The sequence below is a fragment of the Gigantopelta aegis genome, chromosome 2, assembly GCF_016097555.1.
Source record: "Gigantopelta aegis isolate Gae_Host chromosome 2, Gae_host_genome, whole genome shotgun sequence".
In the NCBI taxonomy this organism is placed as follows: Eukaryota; Metazoa; Mollusca; class Gastropoda; order Neomphalida; family Peltospiridae; genus Gigantopelta; species Gigantopelta aegis.
Window position 1 is genome coordinate 32,794,936 of NC_054700.1, and position 17,995 is coordinate 32,812,930.

At 40.5% G+C, this 17,995-nt stretch overlaps 1 protein-coding gene across 1 annotated transcript in view; it reads right to left on the bottom strand.

Moving 5' to 3' along the window:
* Positions 1-15,424, bottom strand: part of LOC121377867 (voltage-gated hydrogen channel 1-like) — a 73,724-nt gene extending 58,300 nt beyond the window's left edge. Inside the window, exon 1 of the mRNA XM_041505969.1 lies at positions 15,005-15,424. Within this exon, the coding sequence (XP_041361903.1) occupies positions 15,005-15,123 (119 nt within the window). The 5' untranslated portion in view covers positions 15,124-15,424. The remainder of the gene's footprint in view (positions 1-15,004) is intronic.
* Positions 15,425-17,995: the final 2,571 nt, after the last annotated feature.

Sequence of the window (17,995 nt, forward strand, 5' to 3'; positions counted from 1 at the left end):
TATAAGGTTGTGAATGTTTTCAGGGAAATTCCGGTCCAAAACCGTGGGCTAATGTAGTGAGCTAGAATGATGGGATGGCTGAGTGGAATTTAAGATCTTACTATCAAATCGACGGAAGTTAGCACTGGTAGATCTGACGTGAGCTGACGACACGGCATTATATTACTTCCCTACTCATTTGCATCCTCAAAAATCAGATTTAAAGAAATTTTAATATATTTATTATATACTACCTTTGTATATATTATGATTAATAAAAGTTTTAATAAATAACACAACTTACTTCGTCAGGAAAAATTATTTGAATTTTGTGGAATTGACAGAGGGCTGCCCATCCTGGATAGGAACTTGACGTCATTCGAGTGAATACGTAACTATACACACCAGATTTTGTATTACACATTTGTTTAATAAAATACGTTTTATTACACGGTCAGAATGGTCTTTATTACAACAGTAAGATTAATTCGTGTTTATATAATAAATCTCGCACGTCAATAGGCCAACAATGACTTCTCTAGACCGGCCTCTGTGGTTTCATGGTTAAGTCATCGGACATAAGGCTGGTAGGTACTGGGTTCGCAGCCCGGTACCAGCTCCCACACAGAGCGAGTTTTAACGAATCAGTGGTTAGTGAAAAAGAAGAGGGTGTAGTGGTCTTATACCTACCCATTAACAACTAACCCACTGTCCTGGACAAACAGCCCAGATAGCTGAGAGGTATGCCCAGGACAGCGTGCTTGATACAAGCACGAAAATAAGTTGAAATGAAATGACTTCTCTAGGCAACTACGATAATTGCTTCGTCGACAGTAAATGTTGACCCGTATATCCAGATGGAGTTGGGTGTGGCTCGGCCCCATGAATAATGGTAATGACCATCAAGCCATCGTGTCTCAACGTATTTTAGCTGTTCCTATTCAACGGGAGTGTCGGAGCTTGGTCGTGTCGGTTGGTTGTTGTCGTCTAAACATTAATGTAATTTATGTGCTTGCATTAATAAATGAATGGAAAAAGATATAAAAGGCATATTTTATTAATTAATATTTACTTTTTTGGGTGTTTTTTAAAGGCAATTTTCGAATTAATTACCGAAAATGGCTTGTTTAATATCAGGGCAGCATGGTGCTTATTAAGGCAAGATGGTGCTAGACTACTGAGGCATGGTGCTGCACCATGCTAAAACAAGCTAGGGAAAACACTAATAGTAGCAGTCATATTGACGCTAGTTCGAATCAAATTACAGGAATTTACTGGCCATTTTACACAGCATTGTATAGCAACAAACAAAATCACTTTTAAAAGTTGGGCGCACTTTGAACTTTAACCCTGATGAGATTCTATTTAATACACTGCTGCTTATGTCTGCAATCGGTTGCGGGCTACACACTGATCGTCATTTGTGCGTGGGGTGACGCTTAACGTTCATCCATATTCATATTATTTCGACGACATTACTTTACGCGTCTATGATATGCCGTCTAAATTCATGGAGACTATATCATCAAAGTAGGTGTTTCCGTTCTCGGCGGTTATCGATCTGCTGTCCCAATCTGTGTTCAAAATGCCAACTAATTCGATATTTGATTGGAGTCGTAAAAAATCAAAAGCCGTGTTGGTAACAGCCCCAGAACACGCTAGGCATGGCGTAACTGACATCTGGGCCAATCTCACGTAACCGACATGGTAATAAGGCTTTCAAAGATAAAATGATTTATTCCCTTGGGAATATAACTATTTTCCAGAAATATCCGTAAAATAAATCGTATGCGGAAGAATGCGTAATGAAATCATATACATTATTGTGTCATTTTAATTGTTTAATGTATTTTCCTGGATTCAGTTGTCACGAAAAACAAATTCGGATAGTAAACATTTCATTTTGGTACCGTAATAACTTTGCATAACAGTAACAGTAAAGTTTGTTTTCTTTAACGACAACACCAGAGCATAATTGATCTATTAATCATCGGCTATTGGACGTCGAACATTTGGTAATTCTGATTTACAGTCTCAGAGAGGAACGCCGCTACATTGGTAATGGTGCACTAGCTAGAATGAGAAATAGCCCAATGGGCCCACCGACGAGGATCGATCCCAGACCAACCGCGCATCAAGCTACGCCCAGCCCCATAACAGAAGTAGGTAAATATGTCCTCGTGCATATTAAAACCGAGGTCTAAAGAACTAAAGAACACGTGAAGGCGAACTCGCGCGTGTGTATAGTGTGATGTGTGTGTGTGGGAGACAGACAGACAGACAGACAGACAGACAGGAGAAAGATATTTGAGTGAATGCTCCTTTTCATTGTCTAATTTCCATATATCTTTTAAGCTTTCGACACAACATCTCAATTCTTGTCTTTTTATCGTAATTACCGGCCTCGGTGGCGTCGTGGCAGGCCATCGGTCTACAGGCTGGTAGGTACTGGGTTCGGATCCCAGTCGAGGCATGGGATTTTTAATCCAGATACCGACTCCAAACCCTGAGTGAGTGCTCCGCAAGGCTCAATGGGTAGGTGTAAACCACTTGCACCGACCAGTGATCCATAACTGGTTCAACAAAGGCCATGGTTTGTGCTATCCTGCCTGTGGGAAGCGCAAATAAAAGATCCCTTGCTGCCTGTCGTAAAGAAGAGTAGCCTATGTGGCGACAGCGGGTTTCCTCTAAAAACAGTGTCAGAATGACCATATGTTTGACGTCCAATAGCCGATGATAAGATTAAAAATCAATGTGCTCTAGTGGCGTCGTTAAATAAAACAAACTTTACTTCTTTTTTTTTTATCGTAATTGGTGTTACAGAAAATTTCATTGACATTTTACAATTTTGTTGTATGCATTTCACTTACTTTTTTTCATAAATCATAACCAAAAATATACGTTTAATGTATAATGCTAATGTTAATTAAACACTGATAAAGGTCATTCACCGAGAAATAATTCCGAATTGGATCCATCACTTCTAACTAATAAGGCTCTTGAAATTTCCCGGATGACGCGAGTAAGTTGTCCCTTTTTTTGCAAATGGCAGAATTCAAAGACAAGAGGGCTGGAATCGATTGTTTTGATGGCCGAATATACTGGCACTATAACGGAAAACGCTTTGGGTAAAAGTGTCGTCTGTAAACACCAAAATGAAAGGCTATCAGACGAACTTGCTTCTAGCGATTCTACAGTTAGCAGACGACAAAGATGGCAGACGACAGAACGTGTATTATAATGCCGGGACGAGATCATTGTAGTTTTCTTCAAAACACTCGAGAGGGATTCAGCGAGGATTTCAGGAGTAGGAAACACTTAAAACATAAGATTATACAGAATAAGACATCTACTTTAGCTCTGTAGCCTACTTCTGTAATATGCTTCTGCTTCTGGCAAAGCTAGTGTGTTGTTCATAATATATTCCAATGAAATCTTGAACAAAACGTGTCTCCTTGGAATTTAATTGCATTTATGCGGGGGTTAAGGCGTGTTTATTTCGGGACTATTTGGCGTTGCGGTAAGCAATTTGGCAGGAGTAAATAAGGTGACCATGAGTGCAGCGCATGTATGTTTCTTTTATGCTCACGTGACTGGCACTTGTTGAAATTGGCGCCGAAGCGGAAGGAAAGAAATCTATGTGATTTTCTTGTCCCGCCTCCATCCCCAACTTATATCCACCAGTTTTTATTTGCAAGTGAACATAGTTCACTGTTTATACATGTACATGTTAGGTGGGTAGGCGGATTCTCCCCCACCTACAATAGTCAATTGTTATTAGGAGATATGTGTTATGTGATCTTTTGAAATAGTAACACCTGTAATGTCAGGTGGCTACTACATGTATAATATTACATATTTTATATCGTTTAATAAAACGGCCATTTCAATTCTGTCCTGTTTTACTGGGGGTTTTATTTGACTATTGTACTACATGTAGCTAGCAGTTTGACTGACTAACCTCGCAGCATAAAATACATTTAAACGTCTTTTCCAACTAAAACTTATTTACGGCACTTGGGCTTGCAGTTAAAAAGTATGCATCATAGTGCAATCGATTTCTGTTTAACGCATACACCACAGATAATTCATTTTTGATCGTGCTTAATGTATGGGATGGTATAGCTGTGGCAACCGGGTCTACGCCGTGGAGCAATCAATCACATGACTTATAAGTGACCTCCAACGTATTTTGGAAACAACGATCCCTTGGTTGTTTTGTTGTTGTTTTTGTTTGTTTTTTGGGTTGTTTTTTGTTGTTGTTGTTGTTGTTGTTTTGTGGGGTGTGGTTTTGTTGTTGTTGTTTTGTTTTTTGTTTTTTTGTGGGGTTTTTTTTTTGGGGGGGGGGGGATTCTAATGTGTATGTAAGAAAATATGAATACTGTAGAAAATTAAAGTAAAACATTCTGCTTATACATCCATGTTATTGAGACCTTAAAACGAAATATTTATTGTGCATGTCCTTCGAATAATAAATTTAGTTATTTTTAATGACTAAATTTGAAGCATGAAACACTACAATTAGTTAAATATATTAGTCTATGAAGCGTACTATATGGGTTTTAATATCATCCTCTGTGATAACGCTGTATATGCATTCAGAGGAACGCAAATGTTTTATTATAAAAATATATATTATTCATTTTTTTTACGGCAATGAATTAGGATACAAAACTGGGGCATGGTGCAGCGCCCTTTTATATTTTGCTAGCTAGAACACTATTCATTCAAGTGTTTTATGAAACGAAACATTTAGAGACATTATGTGCATGTCCATTCGTAAATCATTTGATAATCCAGACGTTATGATCCCCTGTTTCTCAAGACTATAATCTACTTGAAGCATGAGAGATCAGTTCTACTAACTTAGTTAAATATAGGCACTCTATGGAGCGTACTATAACACATCTAAGTTTAGTGATAAAATAATTATGAGTAATCATGAAAGTAATCGCTGATTACGATTACATTAGCAATGTAATCGATTACGATTGCGATTACATGACATTCTCAAACAATGTCATTCTGTACTTTCAGTTTTATTTTAGCAGGCAGTGAATTACTCTGATTACCCCCCCCCCCCCCCACCTGGGGGGACTAATTGTGCTTACGGCTCCCCTGGAGTATCGAGTCTCGTACACCGGGTATGACCTTTGCTAGACCTACAGAAGAAAGGAAGGTGGAGGAAGAACCTATTCATTCTAAACCGCCGGCGGCGACTTTCTGCTCGAACGCCGCTCACCCGAGCAAGAAGTAAACGTTCCGGCCCCGGAACCAGCTTCCACGCTAAGAGAGCCAGCTGATGTCGACACAGTGATCTGTGACACCCCGATCAACCGGCCACCTGCACCACGATCTTCGTTAGCGCTTCCGGACTTGTCGCCATTTGACAACCACGCAGGCCCGGAAGGGGGCGGTTGCAAAGCGGAAGGCGACCACTCCCCCGAGTGGCAACAGAGACAGGCCATGCCTCAACAACAAATAGCCGACCGTTGATACAGCTGAAACTTGGTCACTGAGGCCGGCCGTTTAGCGTAGCTGAAATGAAGGTCGAGGACGTCAGTTCTACCACCCGTTACCAGCAAGTCTGATGAAGGTGACTATGCTTCTACGTCTCTAGGAGGCCACTTGTTTGCTGGCGGTCCGGAGTCTACAACCAGCGCTGCTGCTCCCAGAGTGGACAACCCAACACTAATCGGATCTTAAGACCATCTTGGGGAAGAGTACCGGTCCATCACCCGAGTCCTAGCAGCCTCCGAGTACGCCAATACCTCCCGCGCCTTGACACCAAGGATTTCATTGGTACGCCGTAGACAACCTCCAACCTCCTACCAACCTCCTTTGCCTCCGTGAGTATGGACTTTACTGACTTTAACCCTTTAGGCCGTCATTTCCAAAACAATGTAAACAGTCGTAACCTTTTACGCAGTCCGTCTAAATTGCTCAAATCACCTTAAAACCCTTTCGGCCGAGCAGTCAAACTAACTTTTGGTTTAACTTTTTAGTCGACAGTTTTGGACGCAGATAGCTTATGTACACTCAGGTACACAAGTTTTACCGAGGAATCGATTCAGTCAATCAGAACACGCTCCCATTACTTGAGGTCTACTGCTATTTGGTCCGCGCTCGCGCTTGACCGTACTAAATGGCTTTTTTCCAAATTCTGCCCAACTCAAACTCATCCTGCTCCGGAGTTGGTCACTGGCGAAGTCAGAGGCTAAATCCGAAGTGGGCGTGCCTGAACCTCTGTGGATAGGGGCACGTAAAACACAGTTTCCTTCCTTCCTTCCTTCAAACAATGTAATCGATTACGATTGCGATTACATGGACACGTAATCGATTACAATAGATGACGATTACTGATTACGATTACCCCATCTCTGAGATATATATATATATATGTGTGTGTGTGTGTGTGTGTGTGTGTGTGTGTGTGTGTGTGTTTTCAAAGATAATGGTATATGCTGCATTTTGAACTACCAAACTTAATCAAGACATGTTCGTCATTTAACTCAAAGATGGCGGCCAATATGGTCAAAACGTAGAAACCGACGTTTGTCTGATTTGTACATGAAGCATTGATGTCTATGACTGAGCTTTATCAGGGATGAAGGCATTCCTTTACAACAACCTATTTATGACTGGACTACTGGAAATATGAGTTTAATCGAAGATGGGTACCTATATGGGTTCCAATATGGCCAATAATGTTTGGTTTTTTAATTTCATTGATGGGGTTTTATTCCACATGTAGTACAACTTAGGTTGAGACATCCTACAACCCAGGCAACAATTGCTCATGTCCGGAAAACACGTCTGTTGTCGTCATACAGACAGATATAAAGTTTGTTTTATTTAACGACGCCACTAGAGCACATTGATTTTTTATCTTATCATGGGCTATTGGACGTCAAACATATGGTCAGTCTGACACTGTTTTTTTAGAGGAAACCCGCTGTCGCCACATAGGCTACTCTTTTACGACAGGCAGCAAGGGATCTTTTATTTGCGCTTCCCACAGGCAGGATAGCACAAACCATGACCTTTGATGAATCAGTTATGGATCACTGGTCGGTGCAAGTGGTTTATACCTACCCATAGAGCCTTGCGGAGCACTCACTCACGGTTTGGAGTCGGTATCTGGATTAAAAATCCCATGGCTCGACTGGGATCCGAACCCAGTACCTACCAGCCTGTAGACCGATGACCTAACCACGACGCCACGATATAGTTACTGTAATACAAACAGTATTGGTTGTTTGGCTGGTTGGGTGGTTGTGTCTTTCACAATATTGGTTGTTTAGCTGACTGGTTGGTTTTTATTTTTAAACAATTTATGGTGTTTATTTGGTAGATGTGATCGTCACTTCTGACTTCTAAACATTTGTGTATATACCGAAAACTTAACAAAAAAACCCAGTTTGTTTTGTTTAACAACACAACTAGTGCACATTGATTTATTAATCATCGATTATTAGATGACAAACATTTGGTAATTCTCACACATAGACTTAGAGATGAAATCCGTTATATTTTTCCATTAATAACAAGGGATTTTTTTATATGCACCATCCCACAGACAGGACAGCACATACCACGACATTTGTTATACCAGTTGTGCTGCACTGGCTGGAACGAGAAATAGCTGAATGGGGCCACCGATGAAGGTCCATCCCAGACCAACCACTCCTCAGGTGAATGCTTTACCACACGTCACGCCGCCTTGTTAAGAAGGGATTAGCACACATTGAGATCCGTGAGAATTACTGTTTATCATTTCACTCAATTGGGCGTTGGTAATCAGGCACCCGGCCTCGTGGTGTCGTCGTTAAGCCATCGGACATAAGGCTGATAGGTACTGGGTTCGCAGTCCGGTACCGGCTCCCACCCAGAGCGAGTTTTAACGACTCAGTGGGTAGGTGTACACCGTCTTCCTTCTCACTAACCACTAACAACTAACCCACTAACCTACTGCCCTGGACAGACAGTCCAGATGGCTGCGGTGTGTGCCCAGGACAGCGTGCTTGAACCTTAATTGGATAAAAGCACGAAAATAAGTTGAAATAAAATGAATGTAATGTGGTAAATCTATTATAATTACAAAGTAACGATAATCCTTAGTTCTGTTTTGTGTTCACTGTATTAGAAATAACGGGACATTGATGGGCGTCAATTATTCATGCATACATTCCGGGGGCAGGGCGTAACTCAATGGTAAAGCGCACGCCTAATGCGCGGTCGGTCTGGGATCGATCCCCGTCGGTGGGCCCATTGAAATATTTCTCGTTCAAGCCAGGACACCACGACTGGTATATCAAAGGTTTGATTTTTTTCTAGTTCCAACCAGTGCACCACAACTGGTCAAAGGTCGTGGTATGTGCTTTCCTGTCTGTGGGAAAAGTGCATATAAAAGATCCCTTGCTGCATTAGGAAAAATGTAGCAGTTTTTTCTCCGATGACTACGTGTTTGACATCCAATAACCGATGATTAATTAATCTGCACTAGTGGTGTTGTTAAACAAAACAAACATAACTTTAATGAATTATCAAATGTTTGATATCCAATAGCCGATGATTAAGTAATAAATGCGCTCTAGTGGTGTCGCTAAACAAAACAAACTTTCACTTTCATTTTGTTTCTCTAACGGGGGCGAGACGTAGCCCAGTGGTAAAGCGCTCGCTTGATGCGCGGTCGGTTTGGGATCGATTCCCGTCAGTGAGTCCATTGGGCTATTTCTCGCATCAGCCAGTGCTCCACAACTGGTATAACAAAGGCCGTGGTATATACTATCCTGTCTGTGGGATGGTGCATATAAAAGATCCCTTGCTGCTAATCCAAAAGAGTAGCCCATGAAGCGGGTTTCCTCTATATATCTGTGTGGTCTTTAACCATATGTCTGACGCCATATAGCCGTAAATAAAATGTGTTGAGTGCGTTGTTAAATAAACCATTTCCTTTTCTTCTTTTTTTTCTTCTCTTTTTTTCTCTAAAAGATATTTCATTGATTTCTTTGACTCCTATGGAAGTGAACATTATTAGATGGCACGTAACTGCCGCAGTGACTCCTGATAGAGAACCGACAATCTCCCCGCGCAGCAGTCGCCGTCTCCTCGAGTGCAGTCTCGAGATTATGTTAACTATTCAACCTGTCCAAAGCAAGCAGACGATCGTGTCAGTTTAATAATCCAGAACGTCAAGAAAGATGTACATCCGGGTTTATTTTCGTATGAGTGTGTGGTGTCTGTATTATGTAAGGTGTGTGTGTGTGTGTGTGTGTGTGTGTCCGTCTGTCTGTTTGTCTGTCTCTGTCTGTGTGTTTCTGTTTGTGTGTATGTCTGTCTGTCTATCTGTGTATGTGCATGTCTGTCTGTGTGTCTGTGTGTCTGTCTGTGTGTATGTGTGCCTGTCTGTATGTATGTATGTATGTATGTCTCTCTCTCTCTCTCTCTCTCTCTCTCTCTCTCTCTCTCTCTCTCTCTCTCTCTCTCTCTAACCAGGTAGATATAAGGTTATAGCAATGACTTCTTTCTCGTTTAAGCCCAGCTGAGCGTGCTTGAGCCTTATTTGGATAAAAACACAAAAATATATTACAATTAATCCATATTAAAACAATTTACCAACTCCAAAAAGAAACAATAAATACATATTTTCCATTTTCGGCCGAGTTATAGTAATAGAGAGATTATTAGTGTTACCGTACCAGGCTGGGTAATGAATCACGATGATAAAAGACCAATGTGATATTATTGTGGAATCAGAGACTCGCTATTCATGATAAAAACAACACATGAGTATATGATGATCGATAATATACTGACACACAATGAAAATGCAAAAACAACTTTTCATTGCAAATAACGACAAACTATTAATGAATTGATGGATAATGTAATATGACATTAATGACTGGTATTCATGAGATACATTCACATGGAAACATGGCCAGTTATCATCAGTAATCGAGTTGCATTCGTAATCGAACCCCCCCCCCCCCCTCCCCCCATATCAAGGTCAGTATCTGGTGTGTCCACCATTGACCCGTGAGCATGCGTGAAGACGACGGGGAAAGGATTGGCACAAACATCTCAAATAAGCCACAGGAATGTTCCTCCACTCCTCCTGCAACGCCTGTGCAAGCTCAGCGACGTTACGCGGTGGTGGCTGGCGGTGACGTACACAACGTCCTAACTCATCCCACATGTGTTCAATTGGGTTCAAATCCGGTGAAACGGCGGGCCAGTTCATAACGGTGATACCGGCTTGTTGCAGGAATGCCTGGGTAATTCTTGCATTATGTGGACGGGCATTGTCTTGTTAAAACAGAAGGGGACCTCCTGGTCTTCGGTGACGGCGCAAAAGTGGCTGGAGAACTGGTCTTAGAATAACGTCAACATAACGCTGGGCTGTAAGGGCATCGTGTACAATAATGAAACTCCTGAAATCACAGTTGATTGCCCCCCCCCCCCCCCCCATACCATCAGACAACCGCCGCCAAACCGATCACGTTCCCTCACACATCCGTCAGCGTACTGTTCATGGAGTCTCCTGTACACACGTGCTCTCCCATCGGCAAAGGAGACAGAGAAACGGGACTCATCTGAGAAAACAATGCTGGTAAAAGGCTGGTGGATGATTACCATTCTGGAGAGCAAACTGTAGTCTCGCAGCACGATGTCGCGGTGTCATCATGTTACCGTTGTACGGGCGTCTGCATCTGAGTCCAGCCGTTCTGAGTCGACGGATGACCGTCATCGGATGGATATGCCTTCCATGACGTCCTATCGTGTTGCTTGCTGTCATCGTCGCAGTTCTGAACCTGTCACGGAGGTGGTGTCGTCGAAACTGCCGATCTTGACGTGGGGTCGTAACGGGACGTTGACAAGGTCGAGGTCGATCACGGACACTCCCGGTTTGTCGATGACGTTCAACAAGTCGTCCAATAGTTGATGGATGGACTCTGAAGGTCCTAGCAACTTGACTTTGCGAAGTCCCCCCTTGAACCATGCCCAACGCTCGCTCCCTTTGTTCTTCTCCGAGTGGTGGCATTCTTAATGTGACGAGGAATATGACACCGTTACGTGACTTTTATGTGTCCACATACTGGCATTTCACGTGCATTGCATGCAGCATGATTGAGCATGTAGTGAACGCATTTCACACCATTTTGTGTGTTTCTGCTATTGTATGTGTAACGAGAACAAAACCAGGATTAAACCCAGACAAAAGTACCAATCATAAATTATTATTTTAAGTCCAATAAATATAGTTTTCATTAATCACAACAAAATATTGAAAAATATCTGTTTTGCGTTTTCATTGTGTGTCAGTATATATACAGGCGTTACACCATAGTAGCGAGTTATTTTACCGAAACTATAGACATTATGGGGTCAGAGACAAGAAACGTTGTTTAACGACACCACTAGAGCACATTGATATATTAATCATCAGCTATTGGATGTCAGACATTTGGTAATCCTGACATAGTCTTAGAGAGGAAACCCGCTACATTTTTCCATTAGTAGCAAGAGATCTTTTATATGCACCATCCTACAGACAATACATACCACGTCCTTTGATATAATAGTCATGGTGCACTGGCTGGAACGAGAAATAGCCCAACGGGCTCACCGATGGGAATCGATCCTAGACCGATCGCGCAGCAGACAAGCACTTAAAAACTGGGCTACGTCGTTAACAAGAATTGTATTTGTAAAGGGACTCTCCTGAGTCTGCTACAGTGTGAGGTGATTTCCACTGATACAGTTTGTAACGACGAGTATTACATATTAAATACGTTTTCTTCTTTACGATATCAGTGTCTGTATAGTCAGCGTGGTTCTGATCATCCTAATGCCTGTATATATTTCAATTATATTTACGATTATATTTACATAATAAATCTATTTATCTAAATAAAATATTGGTGGTTGTATATTAAACGTGTTTCTGATCGTCTTGACATACATACATACATACATACATACATATATATATATATATATATATATATATATACACACATATATATATATATACATATATATATATATATATATATATATATACCGGGTATTAGGAAATAAAATGAAGTTATACTCAATGACCTAGTTTAGGAAAACATGAAAAACGATCATGACCTAAACATCAAAACGATCAGAAACACGTTTAATATACAACCACCAATATTTTATTTAGATAAATAGATTTAGTATGTAAATATAATCGTTAAAACGTCTCTGCTGATCGACATCATCATAACAGTCACCAAAAACTCAGGATAGTTACTTTAATAGTAAGCACCTTTAGCGAGTTGTAACGAAATAGTTTAATAAGTTTCTTTGTTTTGTGCAACGACTCCGCTGGAGCATATTGATTTATTAATAATCGGCTACTGGATGTCAAACCTTTGGTAATTTGACATATAGTCTTTGAGATGAAACTGTTGGGGTTTTTTTTATTAGTATCAAGGCATCTTTTATATGCACCATCCTACAGGCAAGCTGATATACCAGTTATGGTGCACTGGCTGGAACGAGAAATAACCCAATGGGCCCACCGATGGTTATAAAAGTAAACCTTTTTTGCCGGTCTATACACGTTATGGGTTTACTAATTGCTTGATCGCAATTGCAATAAGTCGTCTTGACATGAGGGTAGTACGAGTCTGCTGTCAGGAGAATTCATCACGGAGTCATCACTATGATGCTGAAATGAGTTCATCGACGTCTTGGTGTCAGATACAGACCACTCACTGACACACGGAGAAGAAACATGTAAAACTGTCATTGTTCGTCTTCAGAACCATCAATCGAACCCGACCAGGACGACATAATTCCTTCTAACAAACAAAAAACTTTGGGTTTTTAACGACACATTGATTTATTAATCATCGGCTGCTGAATATCAAAGATTTGGGTTTTTTATATTTAGAGAGAAAACTCGCTACATGTTTCTAACAAAGGATATTTTATATGCACCATACCATAGATAGAATAGCATATACCAAGGCCAGTCGTGGTGCACTGGCTGGAACGAGAAATAGTTCAATGACGAGGATTGATCCGAGACCGAACGCGCATCAAGCGAGAGCTTTGTCATTGGTCTACATCGCACACACTATTTGAATAACAACACACCTATAACAGTCTTATGGCTGTGCACTTGTGTGTATGTTTTTTTCTGCGTTTTCAACACAAATAGAGTAACTGTGGCAACATCAGTTTCAGTAGTTATCTTTTCTTTACTGAGGGGCTAATGTAGGGTTTTTCCAGGGAGTTGGAGAAATGTTTGAAAAAGGGAACCTGAAATATCCAGGGAGGGTGCAATATTTAAAATGAGAACTTCAGTATTCATAACAAAGAAACAAACAACACAACACAACACAACAATTATTGAAAATCCTGCACTAAAATTGTTTTTGGCTAAAAGGAAAAAAAGATAATTGAATTAACTCCCTTGAAAAGTGACATAATTGATGTGAGTTTCCACTAAAGCCTGCAGCTGTGTAAAATCAAATCAAATCAAATCAGTGTTTTTGAGTGTGTGTGTGTGTGGGGGGGGGGGGGGGATCATTACTGACATCATTACGGTAGGAGTGGTGCCACATGTCGTGGTTTATTAATACATGTACAATCAAAATATAACATTGATGTGCATCTTGGTCTGTTAAAGTATGTATACCATTAAAAACACGACCCAAGAAACTCATACATGTAGTAATTATATGCAGATACATTTTGATATTCGCCAGGGCCCCGTTCCACGAAGCGATCTTAGCACTAAGATCACCTAAGTGCATAAGGTAGCTATGCACTTAAGGTGATCTTAGGGCTAAGATCGCTTTGTGGAACGGGGCCCAGGATCATATTTAATGCATGCTTTATGAAAAGACATTTGGAAGACCATGAGAAATATTTACATTTTAATAGTAATTGTGCTCAGTGAAAAACAGTAATGAAAATTATATAGAATGTTTTAATGGGTAAACTGTAACATTAAGTTAAGGTAAAGGTTGTTTTGTTTAACGACACCACTAGAGCACCTTGATTTATTAATTTGTCAAACATTTGGTAATTTTGACATATAGTCTTAGAGAGGAAACCCGCTAAATGTTTTTAATTAGTAGCAAGGGACCTTTTATATGCACCATCCCACAAACAGGATAGCACATACCAGTCGTGGTGCACTGGCTGGAACGAGAAATAATCCAATGGGCCCACCGACGGGGACGATTCCAAATCGACCGCGCATCAAGCGAGAGCTTTACCACTGGGCTACGTTCCGCCCCCTAATTTAAGATAGTTCTGTGGCGTTGACAAACACGACTGCTTACGACTAGATTAGACTGGGGTGTGGTGGTCATTAGGGTCAACCCCCTTCCCAACACACCCCTTTGTTTTTGTATCGCCGCATAACACTATTCATAAACAGTGTGGTTGTTACCCCCAACGTCAGTACCCCCTCTTCCCCACCCCAATGCGCCTCACCTTATTAAAAACATTATAGGTATTTAAAAATGAATTACCGGTAATTCACACAAAATAGTCAGGCCCTTTGGCTCCCGTTCAAATCCGCACCAAATATATATACATACATTATCGTTCCCGCCAGTGCACCACGACTGGTATATCAAAAGTCATGGTATGTGATATCCTGTCTGTAGGAAGGTGCATATAGAAGATCCCTTGCTACTAATGGAAAAAATTAGCGGGTTTCCTCTCTAAGACTTTATGTTAGGATTACCAAATGTTTGACATCCAATAGCCGATGAGTAATAATCAATGTGCTCTAGTGGTTTCATTAAACAAAACAAACAAAGACACTATGTCAAAATTACCAAATGTTTGACATCTAATAGTCGATAAATCAATGTGCTCTATTGGTGTCGTTAAACAAAACAAATTTTGACCCAATATAGAGGCGGACCCGTTGGGCTTCGGTTCAAATCCGCGCCTGCATAAAGACAAAAAAAAAAAAAAAGAGGAAAAAAAAAAAAAAAAAAAAAAAAAAAAACCAACTTACGATTTGTCTTCTTCTCCTGAGTTGGTTTCCGCGTCCTCCACGGCGTGTAACGACACCTTCTCCGACATCTCGATGTCAGCGGCGTTAGACGTCGTCATCTGTCTCACACAACACGGCATCAACGGCGTCGGCACACGCGGTAACTTCAAACACGGTAACACATCGTCATCACACAGGGAGGGTATTGCGGTCTTTATACACAATCGTCAACGTCAAACACGGTAACACATCATCATCATCACCCAGGGAGCGTTTTGTAGTCTTTTAAACGCACACGGCAACGTCAGACACGGGCATGAATCATCACACTGAGAAAACGTCCTGTATTCTGTATGAACAGTGTAAATCTCGACGCCAGACACGACCATCACACACGGTTATCAAGCAGAGCGTCTTTCAATGACTGATTTCACTATCAGAATAGCATTCATCGGACGAAATTACATTGTAGATTATTTTCCTTTTGTTGCCGTTTCGGCAACCACAGTAGTTACAAATCAGGTGCGTCATCAGGGGTGAGGATGAGCCAAGGAAACAAACGAACCCCTCTTTTATAGGTTTTTGTTTCTTCTTTTTTTCTTTTTCTTTCTTTTCTTCTTCTTTTTTCAATTCCTTGCTTTGAAAAACATTAAATATTAACCATAAAATATACCAGGCCCACACATAACAAAACACAAACCCTTACCAAACATTCTTGGTGACTCGAAGGCAAATGATGACGTATAAAGCTGCCATAATGTGATAACGTTGTCTCATTTTCCTTCTACGAATAAACCAGATTTTCACGGCACGCAATCACGCATAAATGGTATTCTTTATTCCTCATATTGAGACAGGACGGTTTTAATACTAAGAATAAAAATATGCAGACACAATCCCAGACAGAACGAGAGGATTTAGTATTGCCTTGACACGTCTACCATAGTTTACGCAATAGATATCAAGGTGAGATACCATTACATACAGAACAGGTTTTACCTTCTACTTCCACGACTGAAATACGCATGTCGACATTGGGTTACGTGAAGGTATAGTTTCCGCTGACACATTGGTTGATAACACACACAGAAGACGTAGATAGGTTGACAATACGATTGGTAGCATAGCACAATTGTTTGTATTCTTTTCTTTTTTTTACAAATACAGTATTGATGTTGATATTATGCTGACATGTGAACGTTTGGCGTTCTGTTTACGGCAACAAAACAAAGGTTAAGGTCGTGCTCAGTCCTACAATCCGAGAAGACGTAGATAGGCTGACAATATTATTGGTAACATAGCAAAATTGTTTGTGTTCTTTTTTCACCAATACAACATTGACGTCGATATTACGCTGACATTCAAGAGTTTGGCGTTCTTTTTACGGAAACACTGCAAAGGTCAAGGTCCTGCCCGATCTTGCATTCTACTCTTCATGTAGTCTTCGTGTCTTCCACTGGAATATATAGGTTTCTTTTCTGTATTTGTTTTGGGCGTTTTCTTGGTGCCATCCGCTTGATACCGTTTTTACCCTACCGACTGCTCAATAATGTATGCTTGATGCTGCTTGTTTCTTGTCATCATCCTATCTATCTATTTATACATATATATTATTGTCTCACAGACGATGTATACTCGATATCGTCTGGCTGTTAGCGCTCTGCAGGCTGCACTTCAAACTCAGCTTGAGAAATCAGATTTATCGATATTCAAACGAACGTAACAGAATAAACCCCAAATATATCTGTCGTCGGACGATCTCGTGTGCATCACAATTTCAGGAGGAATTTTCGTCAATCGAGAAGGAAAAGAGTAAATTTACAAGTCGCATTAAACGTAAGCATGACGGACGACACTCGTGCTTTGTTGAGTTTGGCGATAATTCCTCACAAATGGAATGCTGCGTAGATAAATTACTGCAGGCTTTAAGTCGGTGACAAAGCATTGGTCGTGTTCCTTGTTATGCATACCACAGATGGAACGTTTCGTCTGTCGGGTAAACGTGACCATGTGAAAGATCTCTTACGTGAGTTTAAAAATAAACTGTTGCGATATTAAAGCGACAGACCCTAGTTTTTAAACGCTATGCTCAGCGTATGTTTCACTGTTAGAGCCGGGTTTTCTTGTATGATTGAATTCAGACATTACTTAGATTTTATCATTTAGATTATCCATTTCCGTATATTCCAGGCGTTTTTAGTACCATAAAATGCATCTTTAATGTTTAAAAATAGCGTAGTTTTCGCTATTATAGCCCTTTTTGATATTTGAAATCGGACATTGCTTAGATTTTATAATTTTGATAATGATTATCCATTTTCGTATGTCCGAAGTGTTTCTGGTTACCTTGGTGTTTCTAACACCATAAAATTCATCTTTCATATTTTTAAAAACGCACGTATCTCTAAGAAGTAATTGTAAAGGAGATGAGCTCTAGTGTATTTGTAAGGGTATTTCCTCCATTTCAACGCCAGAAACTCTTGTTTCGCTCTATTGTAACTATTCAAATCCAAACTTGATGTCCATCCTCGCGGGTTGAAACGGGTCTGCGTCTATAGGGTGTATACTACCAAATCAAATCCCATAGACGACAATAGCAACATATGTGGCTAAAACTCTCACCTGCAGCGTATTAATCGACATAAACGCCACAGATATAAATACTACGACCCCTCACCTTTAAAGTAAATCACACAACACTTTCAGAAATAACGGGTAGCGTCTATGACTACCCTAGTTCCGCATACAATTTGAGTATTTTCTTTTACAGGTACTCCATACATGTTTCAAGCACAAGGCTATCTAAAACAGTGGTACTAGATAAAATAAAAGTGCATACATATGTTGCCCAGATGAAAATATGTTTTTAATATAACCAACACACACATTTATAACCAATCACAGGACTTGTGGTGTTCACTTCTCTATCAAACGTTGGGTGCACCTCGAACTTTAACCCAGCCGGAAGTTATTTGGTTTAGTACTACCTTTAAGGTGATACTCTGGTCAATA